We start from the raw sequence: 16,263 nt of genomic DNA on the forward strand, positions 1-16,263 counted from the left end.
AAATTATATCGCGATATAAATTTTAGGCCATATCGCCCAGCCCTAGCAGGGGGCAATTGATTTAACCCAGCGAAAACCAGAAACATCAGATGAGAAACTTCAATCAAGCTCAAAAGTGACCACCCATGTTTTGAATGTCTTCAGCTCCCGAAGCTGAACATGGGTGTCTTCATTCAGGTTTCAGAAAGCACTTACATGAAGAGTTTTAAACAAGCCACCAAGCTACAAAGTGAACGATGTTAATAAAAAGACTTGATTTGGATATAAAAAAACAAAACAAAACAAAAAAACAGAAGAAGGCCAAAGCACGTGGAATGCAAGTGGCCTAGTACCTGATAGTGGGTATCCTGTCCAGCCGAGACTCGGGGCTCCAGGCTAGAGCGTCGACACGCAGTTCATGGTGAAAAGCTCGAAGAACATTGAATTCAACTCCCTCGACCTCCACATCCTCCTCCTGTAGGAGCAAAGTTGCATTCAGAGAAGGAAACAGATGTGCACTCAGTGAACCAAAACACGTGAGACTGTATCTCTAACCTGGAAGAGGCAGGTGCCCACCACCACGTACTGGTTTCCACCATAGGCCAGGAGAGATGCCGGGGTACCGGAGCTGAAGGGACTGAACTCCACCACATGAACAAAGTCGTCACATGGCACGGTGTAGCTGGGACTGTGGCTTGAGTCCTCCTGCATGTCGCGCGTACTTCCACTGAAAGAATCAGAAGGATAACCGATAGGAAATGATTAGGATGATCATCAATACCTGTTGTTTAAAACCACTTTTAAACAAGAACATCAGTTCATTGATCAGATTATTATCGGTAAATGTACCAGTAGTCATGATAAATGTGATAATTAAAAGTTTCAACACTACATATATGATGATATTGAGCTATTTTGTTAAAGGTTGTGTTTAACTTGATTTTTAACTGATTAACTAAACAGGTTCCCAACTTTTAGGATAAATAACATTAGGTTTGTCTTAACTCTTAAAGGTAAATCAATGGGCTTCTAATGAAAAGGCACAAAATACTCAGGCACAAAATAAATGTTGTGTTAATTGTAATGTCTTAAAATAAGTCAGTTCTGTTAAGTGTTTGAGCACCTTAGATGTGGTAAATGGAGTTGTTATTATATAGCGTTTTTCTACTCTACTAGAGCAGTCAAAGCTCTTTATACAACATGCATCATTCACCCATTCAAACAAGCACTTGTTTCTACATCTATCTTTCTAACATTCACACACATTCATACATCATACTTACATACTCTACCACCTGAGCTACAACCACTTGTTGTAGCTGTACATCATGGAGGTACAACACACAAATCTGCTGCAACTGATGCCATTATATCAAGAAAATTTCCAGGAACTTATTGAATGTATATTTTTAAAAAGTCTAGACTGGATTTTATTTCAGTCAACTAAAATTGTTTTCAGGCCTACTTTTATCTTAGTTTTTGTTAACTACACTAGTTGGGGATTTATAAACCCTCTTTTGTATCTTGCAGATAAAAAATAAAGTTAAACTTAACTAAATCAGTATTTTTGCTTATGTTCAATAAAAAAAAGGGAAAAAAAGTCTGCAGGGTTACAGTTGCTAAGGATCTTAAAAACCAAACGTCAATCAAAGACTTTCTTGTTTTTCATATCCCAGTAGTTACAGACTCATGCACAGCAAGTAGGACGCAGCTGGACTATGTTTTACCAAACTACATTGATCAACATTAGATTCGGCGCAGTTAATATACACACAGAGTCCCCCCCCTTTTTTTTAAACTTAGTACAAATGCAGACAGTGTTTAAAATTGTATTACTGCTTATGAGTTAAGTTTTTTCTCGCTAAGTTGCAACAAGGTCGTTTATTTTCATGTTATTTTTGTAAAGGAAAACTAGGTGAATATGATATCTCAGCTAAACTAGTGTGGCTTTTGTGGAAGAATAATAATAATGGTAGCATGTCACCAGTCTAGAAGCAAAACGTGCTGCTGGTTTAAATGCGGAAGCACTGCTTGTCGTTTTTACCAGTCAAACCGCAGCCTGGCAATGTCGTAGCTAACCCTTACTGGTGAGGGTCTATCTAAACTCAGAACACAGCAGTAACTGATAGACTTTACTACCTTATGTTCAATGAATCCCTTGAACGAAACGCTGCCCGCGTTTGAGATGTTTTCAATCTTCTTCCGATTACGACACGGAACGTACCATCGAGTAGAGATGTCAGAGGGTGGTTGGGTATTAGTTATGGCGACAGAAATTTTTGGGGAGAAAGTCTAAACCACTTTAGAAAATCCATAAGCGTTACTGAAAGATTTTATTTGAAACACGTCTAATGACACGAACATATAGCTAGCTGTCGAGTTTTAGAATTGAATATCTCTACGAAAAGAAAAATCTCACCCCCGCTATTTGCTGAGAGGTGATTGGACAAAAAGGAACAACGTCATCGGCAATTTAAAATTTCAAAACAGCTGCTTTGTGTCGTGGCTGTGTGCTCTTGGAAGACTGCAGCAATTTAAGAGGTTTGCGTTGTTTAATCAGTCTTTTTTTAATGTAAAGTGAATAAACGCTGTGTTGTGTATATGTATGTAGTTGTAGATGTAAAATGTGGACACATTTTTGCTGTGAAATACTTACAAGTTATCGAAGGTGTTACATGCCACTGAGACCCTGTATGAAAATTAAGTCTTTAAATTAATTTCAGGTATGTCTTTCTGTATTTAAAGAACTATATGTATAAATTGGTTTTGAGGGTTTCTTTTTTTTTGCCAGTGACTTTTTCCTTTCTTGAAGGAAGCAATCAGTAACTTAAGACCTTCGAATTCCCCTCAGGATATTCTTCCTTTTCGCCTTTTCAAGGAGGCTCTGTCGACTAAGGTTGTTCTGTTGCTTTAGTTCTTTTAGATTTGACTGCCGCCTTTGACACAGTTATTCATAACATTATTTTTATCCGACTTGACCATGTCGTTGGTCTTAAAGGCACAGTTTTATCTTTAAAGAGAGGTCTTTTTCTGTTGCTATTGGGAAATACTCCCCCTATTTGTTGTGATGTGCCACCGGGGTCTGTTTTGTGTCTGTTTTGGATCCAACTCTCTGCTTTTTTTTTTATACATGATACCTTTGGGATCCATTTTCAGGAAATACACATTCCCTTTCACTGTTATACTGATCCAAATTTACTTCCCCTTGAAACTGTATGTCTCTGTCCCCCTTCACCTTCTGCTTAACTGCCTACATGATGTTAAAGAGTGGTTAAAACACAATTTTCTCGCCCTAAATGGAAATAGGACTGAAGTTATTGTTTTTGGAAGTCATGGCCCTTTTGGATAACTGATACCCTTGGTCCTCTTGCTTGCATTTCCACACTGTAAGAAATCTCGGCATGTTTTTAGATGGCTCTTTTAAATTAGAGAAGCAAGTGTCCACAGTTGTGAAATCGGTTTTTAATCAGTTACGTGAAATTGCGAAGCATCATCTTCCTCCTAAAGACCTAGAAAAACTTATTCATGCCTTCATCACCTCTAAACTGGACTACTGCAGTTTTCTCTATTTGGGTCGTCAACACTGATCTCTCCATTGCGGCAGCATTTTAGTCCAAAATGCTGCTGCATGTCTTTTAACAGGTGTTAGAATGTAGGTACACATCACTTCACATCACTTGCCATATGATATTCGTACTTCAGAATCTACACAGTCCTTCAAATCACACTTAAAACACATCTTTTATGTTGGCTTTTAAATCAAGTTCAGTTTAACATCAGGCTTGTTTTATGTTTTGTTTTTATGTTAATACATTGTCATTGCCTCATCTTATCTCTCTCTCTCTCTCTCTCTCTCTCTCTCTCTCTCTCTCGAGATAGATAGATATAGATATATATAGAGATAGATAGATAGATAGATATATTTTTTTTAATTTTATTTATTAATGTTTTCTCTTGTTCTTATTTAATTGTGAAGCACATTGGTCAACTTTGTTGCATTTAAATGTGCGATAGAATTTTTTGTTGCTTTTGTTTAAGGGAATAATGGAGGGTATAGGAGACCAACTCAAGCTGATGGTGAAAACCTTCAGGAGGGAGCGTCACCGGGTCTTACAGTCTGAGAGGACCACCATTCATGGAGCTGATGGCATGCTTATGGTGCTGCAGGTGGCCATGGCAGAAGTGAATAAAAAGGTAACCCTAACACCCTGAAAATACCACAGATTATTTGTATCTGTCCTCGCTCACCACCTCCATCAACCTCATCTGTGGCATTCCAGTTTCCCCCCCTGCCTGCCAGCCCCATCTTTAGCAGCATCCTCTAATTTGCGCAGAGCTCAAAGGATATGAAAAGACAACACCAGGCACAGCCTGTAAGCCAGGCTGCCATCTGGCGAGTGATACAGGAGTATCAGCTGCCGAACTTCCAGGCGTCAGAGCAGTTTATCTCCTCAGGCTGTCATACTTCTGAATTCATCCTCTACACTCTACCACAAATAGTAGCTTTATTTTTATGTGCTTATTATTTATTAATTTGTGTATTTTTGTGAGCAACATAAGAGGCTGGTGTTGGATAATGATTGAAAACATGGAGATCTTAAATAACCCACCTTTCTGCACTCTTCCCTAACAGTCCCACTCAATCACAATCGTAGCATCTTTAACTCAGCTGCATCCAGCTGAGTGACTGTCAAAGCCACATGACATCTTCTAAACCCTTCTCCTTATATTCTCATCCATCTCCTCCACCCTGCTGCTGCTTTGAACAGTTGACCACAAATATTCAAATTCATCTTCACCAACTCGTTCTCTGCTGTGCTCCTTTTTCTTTCATCTGCATGCACTTACTCTCAGTCTTACTGATTTGAACGCCTCTTCTCTAGATGAGATCTCCCATCAGCCTGCTCCTTATTTTCACAAGCCACAAAAGTCACGCTTTGACCCAAAGTACCAGTCGAAAGGTTTTCAGACTGCGTAGCTGATGGGCTTTTTTCATGATTGCATCATTTTTGCACAAATAATACACAACATGTATCTTGATTTCTTCCACAGCTTTGTTGTTAGACCACAAGGAATACACAGAAACTACAAAAAAAGATTGGATGTAAAATGCAGTTTAAAATAGGTTCATTAAAATGCTGCAACACCACCTCAAAGTTACTCAGTTTTAAGTAATACGGTTCTGGACTTGATTCATTTATTCATACACTTTAAAATACTTTTACTGATCTGATTCATATCTATAAAGGACAGGTCACACATTTGACCCTTGATGCAGTCTCACCTCTACCTTGAAACCACCTATCCCACCTCATTGCCCTCATGTGTGCCATTTGCTGCTACTTAGTTCCTCATGCAGTAACTCACCTCCTCCCTCGCCACATGCTTTGACTAAATCCACAAAGTCTCAATGGGTCTACGTCTGACTTTCAAAGTGCTCTTTCCTGGCACGAGACCCTACTGCCACTCGCAAATCATCACCTCCATTCTTAATCGAGCTTCCACTACACTTTCCCATAATTTCATGCTGTGGCTGATCAGCTTTATTCCTCTGTAGTTTGGTCCCTTTATGCTTAAAAATGCCTATATATACAGATTTTTAAAAAATCCATCTAAAAGTAAAGTTAAAGTAGCTGAAATGCAGCAATTCTGATAGCCCAAGGTTTTCTGAAGTTATCAAACTTTGTCTAATGGTAAACCAATAACTTGCATTTTAGGCCCTTTATTTAACAAAAGGGTCAGGCTATCCAGTAACACTCTGAGAAATCTTAGAGCCATTTTATAACAGGATATATCCGTCGCTGCACATATTAAACAAATATGTAGGACTGTTTTCTTTAATCTGCACAATATTTGTTAAAAATAGAAACATCCTGTCTCAGACTGACGTTGAAAAATTAGTTCATTTATTGTCAAAGGAGCTTGCAAAGAAAAGCATCTGGACTTCTTTAAGTTGCTTGAAGACGTTTCACCTCTCATCCGAGAAGCTTCTTCAGTTCTAAGGTCAAATGGTGCAGAGTCCCAGATTTAAACCTAGTGGGAGTAACCCCCCCACAGAGGGACAAAAGGACCCCCTGATGAGCCAAGGTGTGAAATTGGGTGTGGGTCCCAATCAGCCAGGGTTTTAGGTGAGCTCATTGTGAAACCTGGCCCCCACCTTATCATGCGAATTCCTGAGGTCAGATGGCCCAGGATGTGAGTCAGGGGGTCCTTTTGTCCCTCTGTGGGGGGACACTCCCACTAGGTTTAAATCTGGGACTCTCCACCATTTGACCTTAGAACTGAAGAAGCTTCTCGGATGAGAGGTGAAACGTCTTCAAGCAACTTAAAGAAGTCCAGACGCTTTTCTTTGCAAGCTCCTTTGACTACGATGACCTGGATGACTGAGAACCTTCACAGACACAGTTCATTTATTTAGTACTTCCAGACTGGAGTGTTGTATTCCTTCAATCTCATGCAGAGCCTTCAGCTTTCAGGCCCCTCCACTATGGAACCAGTTCTCAGTTTGGGTTCAGGAGACGGGCTCTGTTTTAAGAATAGGCTTCAAACTCTTACTTTTGATAATGATTTGGAAAAGCATGGTTATGGCTGCATCAGGTGAACCTGAATCAGTTGTTAGTTGAGCTGGTGTAGGCTCAGGCTTGTGTGGGACTTCCCATGATGCACTCTGCTGCATGGCATTAACTTTTGTCTTCTCTTTTTCTTAATTTTTTTTCTGCCTCCCCAATTCATGGCAGATGGCTGCCCCTGTGTTAGCCTGGCTCAGCTGGAGTTTTCTTCCTGTTAAAAGGGAGTTCTTCCTTCCCACTGTCACAAATGCTTGCTTACGGGCAATCTCGTCTTGTTGGACGTTTCTGACACTTGCCAATATAAAGAGCTTTGAGTTGATTTATTGTGAGTTGGTGCTGGAAAATTAAAACTGAATTGAAACGTACTGTGACAGCAACCATGTTGTAAACCCAGCCTTTCACGCTTCACTCTCAGTCGCTCTGAGGATACTCATTTTTTTTTAAATGTTAATGTTTCTGGACTCATTTAGGATAAAGTTGAATTTTGAAGGTGAGGCTAACGGCAGTTTCGAGCAACTGATGAATTTCCTCTTTCGCAAAATGGAAAATAAATGGAATTAAGGAGGAAAAATATACAGTGTGTCTGTTATCCGGTGTCGTAAAAGCGAGGCTGTGTGAGCCCATTTCACATCATCATCACGGCATAGTTCAATTGAACCATCAGGCCGACTGTCATCACGTCTATAACTGATGACATTACTGCAGGTTTCCGGGTGAGACCACTCATGGCTTATTTTTGGATGGCTGCAGAAGGTCTCTTTGCTTTTGAACTGATTGTTTCCAGGCTGTTTGTAATTGCACATGCTGCTTTCTCTCTTCCTGTGACAGCATGGCGGAGAGTTCAAAGTGGCTCTGAGTGATGTCCTGATGGCCTGGAAACACTTATTGTTAGACAAACTTCACCTGCTGCCCCCCAGCCCTGCACGCCTGGAGAACTATGATCTCATTGTGGAGGCATACGAGTCGTTCCTGAAACGCTCCAACACCATCGACCTGATTGATCTCCTCTTCATGTACAAACAGCTGAGGCTGGTGGACTCTGATCCAGAGGAGCCTGTGAGCCTGGTGAGCTGGTTGAAATCAGGCTGATGATGTTGATTGTGGATGATCACACTGGCTACACAGTTGGAGATAAGGCCAATCGGTTTATCCCCTCTCTCTCTCTGCTTTTGTAAATTCTTTTGCCAAGATCCAGCTGTTTGAGTTCCTATCGGGCAACGTGGAAGTCCCAGAGTTGCCAGTTTCCTCAGTCCCGTCAACCCCATCTGGTAAAGGCAGGTCCTGCAGCTCACAGGTAGGCCCAACTGTGTTTTTTCTGCTTCAGTGAAAGGTGCAACTTGTTTCATAAACTCCCACAAGAAATCCTTTATTTCCACTTTGCCTTCTGCCTTTGAATATTGTGTTTTAGTAATATGAAATGCTTCTCTCCTGCAGGCAGTAATCCATGCTTTTGCTTTCCCAGCCTTCAGTGTAATTTCTGTCTGGAATCCATCCTGCTCTTATTGACAGGAGCTCTATATCACATCACTCAGATTTAAGGGTGCAATGTGAATTCAATTACCAGGCAGATGTTTAAAACACGACACAGGAGCTTCTGTAACACAGTCTCTTTGCTGGTCTCTTCTGCCTCTTGCAAATTTATGGGGTTTTAGAGAGGAGGCTTGCTGTGCTGATGTAATTTTTTACTGGAGCGATGCCAGCTGCTGTTTGTAGCCGTTTTACTCGGGAACTAAAGCTTACTTTCCAGTTTGGGCATTTCAGACCGAAGGTTTTTACTGAAGTAAATGTTGTTGCTGGTTTGCTTAGCAGAAGTAAAAACAGACACGGAGAGATTATCTGCTGTTTTAATATAAATAGGGAAATAAAAATAATTTGCCGCTGTCTTGTCTGGTTCCAGTAACTTCCTGGAGTCTCTGCTTTGTTTGGCTGCAGAATGGCAAACTAATACAGCAGATAACTCTCCATCAAATCCGTACATTTTTGTTTCAGTGATATCTCTAGACCCTTACCCCTAAACTAGTCATGGGAGGTGGTCTATTCCTGTTGAAAGAGAGTTCTTTCTCCTCGTTGTTGCCAAAATCATGTTCATAGGAGACCATCTGGTTGTTGGGATTTTCTGTCTATCACCTTACAATATAACTGATGGATGGTTTGTTTGGTCTTAAAACAATAAAAATAAAAAAACTGAGGTACTAATATAAGTTTTTGTTTTATTTCATTTTGCGTTTAAAATATTTCCTCCAGGTAGGTTTTTTTTTTTTTGTTTGTTTTATTTTTTTTCAGCTTTAGTTTTTAATGTTAATTGTAGCCTTTCTTCTTAAACTATTGTAAGGTCAAGACAGGGGAGAGATTTATAAACATGATACCTAGCTGCCATCTATGATGTGGTGATTAACACAGTCACCTTACACCTAGAACATCCCCAGTTTGAAACAATGAGGAGCCACAAGTCTATGTGGCTCTATCTGGTATGGTCACTAATTGGGGAAACAAGGGAGCTGAAGGTTTAACTGTATCTATTAGGTGCCTGGTTTATTGATCGGGCTTGTTTCCAGTCTCCTTGGCACCAGCAGTCAGTAACCTTTTGAGGTTATTTAATTCAAAGGAAAGGATAAATATACATTGTGTAGTTATGTCTTCCAACAAACTACACTTATAATCTATTATAAATGCATAGGAGCGGGTGTGCAGCCACTGTCTTCCACCACCATATTTAAATACAGTGGCCAAGAAGGACACCTCCCTTCTGACCAATTGAGAAAAGTATGAATATAATATGAAACAGTATTCATATTTGTTCCTACTGTACCTCTGTTGCTTTTCAATTCTGCTACCAAATCACTAGAATGCGCTGATTTTTCTCTCTTCAAATTGACCCATACCCTTCCAATCTATTTGAAGTAGAAGTTGCAGGAAATGTACTTGAGGAAACAATGGTACTGAGTTGGCTAATCACAGTTGTTTGAGGAGGGTTGACACAATGTGTAGTTACATCATGAGTTTTTCATCTGAAAAATGAAAGTAAACAAAACCCAAAATTTCCAAAGTGCTGGTTAAGCACTTGCATTAATGCCATGACGTTAACTGCTCATCCATCCATTCGCTTCCACTTATCCTTTTCAGGGTCGCGGGGGGCGCTGGAGCCTATCCCAGCTGTCATAGGGCGAAAGGCGGGGTACACCCTGGACAGGTCGCCAGTCTGTCGCAGGGCTAACACAAAGGGACAGACAACCATTCACACTCACATTCACTCGCACATTCACACCTAGTGACAATTTGGATTAATCAATTAACCTATCCCCACAAGTTGCATGTCTTTGGACGGTGGGAGGAAGCCGTAGTACCCGGAGAGAACCCACGCAAACACGGGGAGAACATGCAAACTCCTCACAGAAAGACCCCGGCCTGGTGTTGGAATTGAACTCAGGACCTTCTTGCTGTGCGGCAACAGTGCTAACCACCGTGCTGCACTGTTCATTAACTGTTCATTAGCCTTTGAATGCCATAATACCAATGAGAGGATGCAACCAAAATGCATCTCAAACACGTTACCCAGTTTAAGATTTAATAGACTTTCTGTTAGTTTCCCTTATAATCTTGGGGAACCGTTGACAGTTTATTAAAATGTAAAAATCTTTGGTCTTGTGTGTTTTCTATTTGTCTGTAGGTGAAAATGGCTGTGAGACGCGTTTTCTGCTCCTATCTGAATTTGCTGGTAAACACCAAGAACGACATTGCCATGGCGCTAATCCTCGACGTTCCCAGTCGCACTCTTGGACGACAGGCGTTTACTGACATCAAGCATGCTGCGCACAACAGCAACACTTCTCTGTTCTTGGTAAGAACACCCCCAGTCATTATGTGCTCAAGTAAATGAGAGTAATCCTCTCTGGTGCAACATCTGGGTCGTTCTCATGCTTTTTTTTTTTTTTTTTGCAGGCCGTGACGTCTTTTGTTAGGGCTCTCCAGCTTGGAGGGAAGGGCTATGCTCCAGCTGAATCTGACCCACTGAGAAAGCATGTCAAAGGCCTGTCTGACTTTGTCCAGTTTGTAGACAACCTGGAAGAAATACTGGGGGAGATCCCCGACCCAAGGTACACAGAACTGTTTGATCCAGGCTTCCACTTGCTCCCTGTCTTGCTGCTTAGTTTGACATACGCCTCCACCGTAGAGACAGAACTAAATGTAAATGTCGGGAAGTTGAGATGCACTCTATCACCTGAACTGGAAATTCTTTGTTTTCTAAAGAATTGAAGTCAAATTGCAATAGAAGTTATAAATACATCAGGCATCACTTAGATTTTCAACAACAGAAAAAACAAAATTGTTCGCTTTTTTTTTTTCTCAACCATATAACTTTTTTTTTCAACTTTTTTTTTAACTTGTAGCTAGCAGCTTTGCTTAGTTTCACATAATATCTAAATACCAACAGAACACGCTACTCTAGCTTTATCAAAACGCTGGAGTCTGAATAACATAGTTTTTAGTGCCTCTTAACCTATAAATTATCACACATTGGCTATCATCTCACACAAGATGAATTATGTTTCCTACTTTATGTTTACAGCTTGTAAGCTTAGCATAAGCATCTGCTTAGTTTAATGTTAATTACATTGTGAGGCTAGCTATATCACTTCATGTCATTCACACATATATAGTATATTTTTATGTAAGTAGCAGTTAATTAATAGTCTTCTTAATCAACATATTAACAACAAATGTTTTTGAAATCTAAATCTTTTGTACAAAGTGGGCATTGAAGTAAATGGGGTTTTTTTTGTTGTTGTTTTTTTTTTTTTTTGTCAAAAAGCTGTCTTTAATTATTTTTTCAGGTAATCATTTCTAGAACACCTTAAAAATCATGTAAAAGAATCTGTCATTTTTTCCTAGTTTACTGTAACACATACTGTTGCGTGTTACTGTGTTAATGTTTAAGCATGACTAAAAATGTTTGAATCATGCAATATAAGTAAGATTTCTTTACTTTTATTGACCTGAGGGAACCCCGAAAAGGTTTTCAGTTTCAGATAAATACCTAATAATTTCAAATTGTTCTACAGTATTTAATAGCTTGTGCTTTTATAGTACACACACATGTATTTCATATCCAGAGTCATCCTAAGCTGATGAGGAGAATGCAGAGATTCCAAGAAAAGCTGAGCACCTGGCGGCAGCTGAAGTCAAGCACAGTGAAACTTGTGATTTATAATTGGATTGGATTTTTCTTTGAATTTCTCCACTTCAGTTCAGGTTAAATCCCGCTTCCTTTCTGGAGGAGCTGACTCAGTTCTTGTGAATTCAAGGATTTGGCAGTGCGCTGCTACGACTGGTGGGAATATTTGTAGCAGGGCGGATCAGACTGTGCTGAAATCACACCTGTGATCATAAAATCCACCTGTCCCCCCACTGCTTCTTATTATTTCCTCCCAAAATCCCTGTAATGACTCCCATCTAAGCATGATAACATTTGGATTGCTAAAGCATGTTCATCTTTGCTACATCAAAGCCCATCTTTGTTAAATAACTTGTTCCCCGTGTGTTTGCTTCGCTCACTTTGATGAACTATCATCAAACCTAGAGCTCCACAGATCACTCTCTATACTGTTACAGATTATTTTAGATGTCAAAGCATCTGGCACCACAACAGAAGTGGCTATCACAAATAATTTAGCAGTTCAATCATGTGAGCTTTGAGCTGAAGCTGCAGAAGGAGCCTTTTGTAAGCAGTCCCAGTAGCAACGGCGGATTCGCTCGAGCCATAACAACACATGATGTTTGTGCAGTGCCGTGTTCAACTCTCGCTGCTCTTCTGAGGGTTCTCAGTTCACGCGGGTCGTTGAGAACTCCCGTCTGATGAGATGCTGATGAGCACGGCCAACGTGTCTTTCAGCAGGCAGTGCCTTTACGCTCTCAGTGGAGTACCGTATTTCCTCATACAAACACCTTCTGTGGCGAGTTCAGGGCCCCTTGTTCAGCGAACATCTGTTTTCCCAAATGATTCTGTTACTGAGGCGCGCTCGCTCCCTCGCATCAGAGCCGGGTCAGGTTTGGACCACCGCCTCGCCACCAAAACATTTTGGTGCACTTGACTGTTTGAAACTTACATAAGTGATATGTTGCTATGATTTTTGGACATACTGTGGAGACAAACACGGATCAACACCCCCCCTCCCAACTGCGACATAAAGAGGAAAATCAGACCGGAGTGCAGTGACCATGTAACTGTTATAACTGTTAACATTGGCAAAACTCTGCTATAGTGAAATAAAGCTCTACTGGATGTTAATGCTGAAACAATTACTCTGAGCCCTGAAATTCAGTGTCCAATTAATTGAAAGTGAAGAAGCAGTATATCTTTTAAAGACATTCAGACTAAAGCCCCGGCTTTTCTGCGAGAGCGTTATTCATGCTGGCAAATGTTGGCTGAACTCTTGAAGACTGTATACTCCATCCAGATGAAAACCACTGCGTGTCCCGCATAAGAAAGAATCTGCTCCTTTCCAAAGTTATTCAGCGTTTCTTCTCTTCCTGTAGCTCATTTCTTGTTCCCTTGTCACTTTGTTGACTTCCCAGTGTATGTGGAGCCAGGCTGGTGACCGCCATCAGGGCGGTGTTGGTGAAGGGTCGCAGCAGCGGAGATGCCGTGTACGCTGCTGCTGAGGAGACTGCACAGGAGCTAAAGGAGAGGATCTGCCAGCTACACCAGATCCAGAAGCAGTCTGCTAATGGAAGCGGGACAGGGATAAGTCCTGCAAGGGTAATGTATAACCTCTGCTTTCAGCCAGCTGGCTCCACTCTGGGCTTTTCCTTCTCGCCACAAGTCCATACATTGAACCCACTTCATGTTTCACTGTCTGTTCACCATCTGGCAGAGCTGTGACTGTAGTTATGTTGGTCTTCACCCCCAGCCAAAAGTGTATGCAGTCAATCACGCTACAGCATACGGAGGTCGTGACACTGTGAAGGTGCTGATGGCGCTGCTGGATGAAGAAGCCCTGACTCCTCCGTGTCAAAGCAAAGCCGACCTGCTGTCCGAGGATCAGCCCGTCCTCTGTGGAGCAGAGGGGACCTGCGTCCTCACGCTGTTCAGGTTGGTTCCTGTTAATTCTGCAGGTCACTCAAAATCTGATATCTGCATTTTCAGTTGGTTAAAATAAATATTAAGGCTACATTTGGCAAAATTAAGAATTAAAGCAGGCCTGACTTACTGCATTATGTGATGACCTCTAGAAGAAAGGTTATAATAGTAAAATAAAAGTAAATTTAGGGGAGTTTGACTAATAGTGGGTTTTAAGGTCAACCAAAAAATTGCTTTTAAAGAAGTGAAACAAAAATACAATATCAATTTATCTAGTTTTAATTTTTAATATTTGATTGTCTTATCCAAATATTAGATTTCTAGTGGTGCAGTACCCAAATTTCATGAAGTGACTGTTACCATTTCCTTCAGTGCCATGTGCAAACACAGTAAAGAGCGCTTACATCATATAACACTGTAATAGAGCAAAATCACTACTTTGTATTTATTAATTTTTCTATGTTAAACTGGAACTTCATCGTGTTCACAGCCTCGTCAGATTAATTCGAGTTAAATGAGCTTGTAGTTTACTGTCTGCCTTAATATGATGGGCAAGTTCTTGAAAGATGTTGCTGGTCTTCTTATAATATTTTGTATGGGTTCTTGATCCCAAGAGCCCAAATATGCGAGTTTCTTTCCAAAGCAATACCATCACTTGAGTTCTTTTTCCTCAGTTCTTTTGTCAGTGACACAATAATGCCAAAGGAGAGAATAATTATATTTGTGATTAGTTTGTTGCAGTAAACTCTGAATCTGAGTCTGAAACCAGTAAAGACTTTTTTCACTACCACAGGGTTCAGTGAGAGTGGGAATCCCCCTGAAATATAAAATAGGCCAACATGGATCTGTGCGACTTTCCTCTGAAACCGTATGGAGGAAAATCCTCCCACATCACAGTGGAACAATTTATCTGCTCTGAAATAAAAATAATACAGCCACTGGTTGTGTTTGTGGCTACAGGGGCGGGTGACACTGTACGGCTAATGCTAGTGAAAACATCTTTACATGGTGAGAGTTTTAAAGGGAGAACGTTGTTTGAAGAAATAGCAGGCAGATTTCTCGGTTACTGTGGCCATGTAAGCTTGTAGCTTTTTTAATTTATTGAAAAATTTTCTTTGCTTCTCGCTGTGGCTCTCTCTCCTCAGATCCCCTGAAGTGTCTACTGGATGTTCTCCAGAACCCCTAAAGAACAGAGTCCAGAGCCGACTAGACCTGCTCAAACCCAAGGTAACGTGGGCCCCTTTGTCCAAGAGCCCCAAATCCTAAATATGAACCTCTCCAAACTGAATCAGATGTCCAAACATTGAAAATAATGTCTTTATATCCTGTAATTTCTTCCTGGTTTTATATTATTTATTTGCTTAGCTGAAGCTCTCATCTTAACTGACTTCCACTCTTCCCGTTTGCACAGCTGGGTTTTAGCTCTTAGTGTTGGTTCGAGCGTGCTGAAAAAGTTATGTATGGGGCATTCAAACCAGTAACCTGTTAACAGTGCCTGTTTTCTTGGAAAATCCTCTTTTCTGGCACCTACCTAGCATCACTAAAATTTACAAAAGTTTTTATCCCGTATAAACTGAAACGGGTCAGTGAGACCATAAATTCACAAGGAAAGTGTTTAGAGACTTTGGCAAAGGGCAGTTGTCCCACAGAATGTCCCATCTGAAGTCTTTTATGGCGATAAGAGTCGAATTTGAGTGTTTACGTTAAACGTTTCTCTGGTTCACTCGCTTCAGTCACACAAGCATTACATTATGACCACCTGCCTAATATCGTGTTGGCCCCTTTTTGCTGCCAAAACGGCCCTGAACTGTCAAGGTATGGACTCCACTAGACTCCTGAAGGTGTGCTCTGGTATCTAGCATGGATGGCAAGATGTTGTACGTTAGCTGTTAACTACAGATCCTTTAAGTCCTGTAAGTTGGATCAGGTGGTGGGGGAGGACGCTGGACAGACCCGGTGCACCTAAAAGCGTAGTGACGGTGTGCTGGGAACGTCTAGCAGAGGCCCCAGTCCATGAGATCTTCAACGCACACCTCCGGCAGAGCTTCATTGCATTCCGAGGCAGAGTGGGGACATTGAGTCTGAATGGACCATGTTCAGCATCTCCATTGCCGAAGCTGCTGCATTGAGCTGCGGCTGCAAGGTGGTTGGTGCCTGTCATGGTGGTAACCCCCGAACCAAATGGTGGACACCAGAGGTGAAGGGAGCCACCAGGCTCAAGAAGGAGTCCTATTGGGCTTGATTAGCCTGTGGGACTTCGGAGGCAGCTGACAGGTACCGACAGGCCAAGCGGAACGCAGCTCGGACAGTGGCTGAAGCAAAAACTCGGGTGTGGGAGGAGTTCGGAGAGGCCATGGAAAAAGACTTTCGGACTGCCTCGAAGAGATTCTGGCAAACCGTCAGGCGTCTCAGGAGGGGAAAGCGGTGCTCTACCTGCACTGTGTATAGTGCTGGCGGAGCGCTGCTGACGTCAACTGAGAAAATTGTCAGGTGGTGGAAGGAATACTTCGAGAACCTCCTTAATCCCACTGACACGTCTTCCGAGGAGGAAGCAGAGTCTGGGGATGAGGGGAATGACCCGCCAATTTCCGGGGGCGAGGTCACTGAGGCAGTTAAACAACTCCTTGGTGGCAGAGC

The 16,263-nt window shown here is 41.5% G+C and overlaps 2 protein-coding genes across 2 annotated transcripts in view; one reads left to right on the forward strand and one right to left on the reverse strand.

Moving 5' to 3' along the window:
• Nucleotides 1-2,365, reverse strand: part of nup37 (nucleoporin 37) — a 24,625-nt gene extending 22,260 nt beyond the window's left edge. The window contains exons 1-3 of the mRNA XM_005747258.1: nt 2,119-2,365; nt 535-706; nt 333-454 (exon numbers count right to left, since the gene is read on the reverse strand). Of these exons, the coding sequence (XP_005747315.1) occupies nt 333-454; nt 535-690 (278 nt within the window). The 5' untranslated portion in view covers nt 691-706; nt 2,119-2,365. The remainder of the gene's footprint in view (nt 1-332; nt 455-534; nt 707-2,118) is intronic.
• A 96-nt stretch (nt 2,366-2,461) lies between these two features.
• The window catches only part of parpbp (PARP1 binding protein), a 19,244-nt gene continuing 5,442 nt past the window's right edge, over nt 2,462-16,263 (forward strand). The window contains exons 1-9 of the mRNA XM_005747260.1: nt 2,462-2,520; nt 4,018-4,173; nt 7,377-7,613; nt 7,738-7,842; nt 10,216-10,386; nt 10,488-10,642; nt 13,122-13,305; nt 13,457-13,638; nt 14,772-14,853. Of these exons, the coding sequence (XP_005747317.1) occupies nt 4,024-4,173; nt 7,377-7,613; nt 7,738-7,842; nt 10,216-10,386; nt 10,488-10,642; nt 13,122-13,305; nt 13,457-13,638; nt 14,772-14,853 (1,266 nt within the window). The 5' untranslated portion in view covers nt 2,462-2,520; nt 4,018-4,023. The remainder of the gene's footprint in view (nt 2,521-4,017; nt 4,174-7,376; nt 7,614-7,737; nt 7,843-10,215; nt 10,387-10,487; nt 10,643-13,121; nt 13,306-13,456; nt 13,639-14,771; nt 14,854-16,263) is intronic.

The sequence above is a fragment of the Pundamilia nyererei genome, unplaced genomic scaffold, assembly GCF_000239375.1.
Source record: "Pundamilia nyererei isolate P.nyererei 1_Seehausen unplaced genomic scaffold, PunNye1.0 scaffold00192, whole genome shotgun sequence".
NCBI classification, from domain to species: Eukaryota; Metazoa; Chordata; class Actinopteri; order Cichliformes; family Cichlidae; genus Pundamilia; species Pundamilia nyererei.